Source organism: Terrapene carolina, unplaced genomic scaffold (assembly GCF_002925995.2).
Source record: "Terrapene carolina triunguis isolate 2854851 unplaced genomic scaffold, T_m_triunguis-2.0 Scaffold30720, whole genome shotgun sequence".
Lineage (NCBI taxonomy): Eukaryota > Metazoa > Chordata > Testudines > Emydidae > Terrapene > Terrapene triunguis.
Window position 1 is genome coordinate 7,476 of NW_020695071.1, and position 966 is coordinate 8,441.

At 70.5% G+C, this 966-nt stretch overlaps 1 protein-coding gene across 1 annotated transcript; it reads left to right on the forward strand.

Moving 5' to 3' along the window:
• Positions 1-92: 92 nt before the first annotated feature.
• On the forward strand, positions 93-842 carry LOC113409189 (protein FAM71C-like; the record flags this gene model as incomplete). Its single annotated transcript, XM_026662846.1, has 2 exons — positions 93-248; positions 661-842. Coding segments are annotated over exons 1-2 (338 nt in total), but the record flags the coding sequence as incomplete, so codon positions are not given.
• Positions 843-966: the final 124 nt, after the last annotated feature.

The window sequence follows — 966 nt, forward strand, 5'->3', positions numbered from 1 at the left end:
GGGAGAACCCAGGCGTCCTGGTTCCCAGCCCCGACTGTTCTAACCACCCAGGCATCCGGGCTCCCTCCGCCCCGCTCTAGGCTGGTGGGAAGATGCACCAGGAGTTGGTGCTGCCGTATTACACGGCGGATTGCGACCAGGCGCGGGGGCTGATGAACACGGCCATGGGGCCACTGCAGCGCCAGCTCCGGGCCGGCGAGTACGAGATCTTCCAGTACGCCCCTATATTCGAGAGCGACTTCATACAGGTACCGGGGGTGAGGGGCTGGGCTCAGAGCTGGGGGCGGGGCTATAGGGGAAGGGCAGAGCTGGGGTGGGGGCGGGGCTCTGGGGCAGCGAACAGCTGGGGCCAAGTGTCCAGGGCCGGCTCTGGCTTTTTTGCCACCCCAGGCAAAAAAGCCTCCCGCCGCCCCCCTCACCCCTCGGCGGGGAGCACGGCAGGGGAGGGCGCCGAGCCCGCCGTGGGCCCCGCTCTCCCCGGCCGGCCGGAGCGCCGTGGGGAGGGCGTCGAGCCCAGTCGCGGCCCCGCTCTCGGGCCTGAGCACCGCCCCCATCCAGGTGCCGCCCCAAGCACATGCTTGGTAGGCTGGTGCCTGGAGCCGGCCCTGCAAGTGGCTGTGGGGGGAGGCACTAACCTGCCCCTCTCTGCCCCACCCGCAGATCAGCAAGCGTGGGGAGGTGGTGGACGTGCACAATCGCGTCCGAGTGGTCACAGTGGGCGTGGCCTGCACCAGCCCCGCCCTCTTGGTGCCCAACGTGCTGCTGCTGGCCCGGCCCGTGGTCCACTCCGAGGCCAGCCGGGGCCGCAGGGGCCCCCCTGCCAAGGCACTAGAGCTCACCAGGTGAGACATCTTCCCCCCCGCAATGAATGGTGCCCCTCACTTCTGACCCGCAGCTCCCTCCTAGCCCAGCCCTGCCGGTGCCCCTCACTCCCGACCCGCAGCCCCCTGCTAGCCCAGCCCTGGT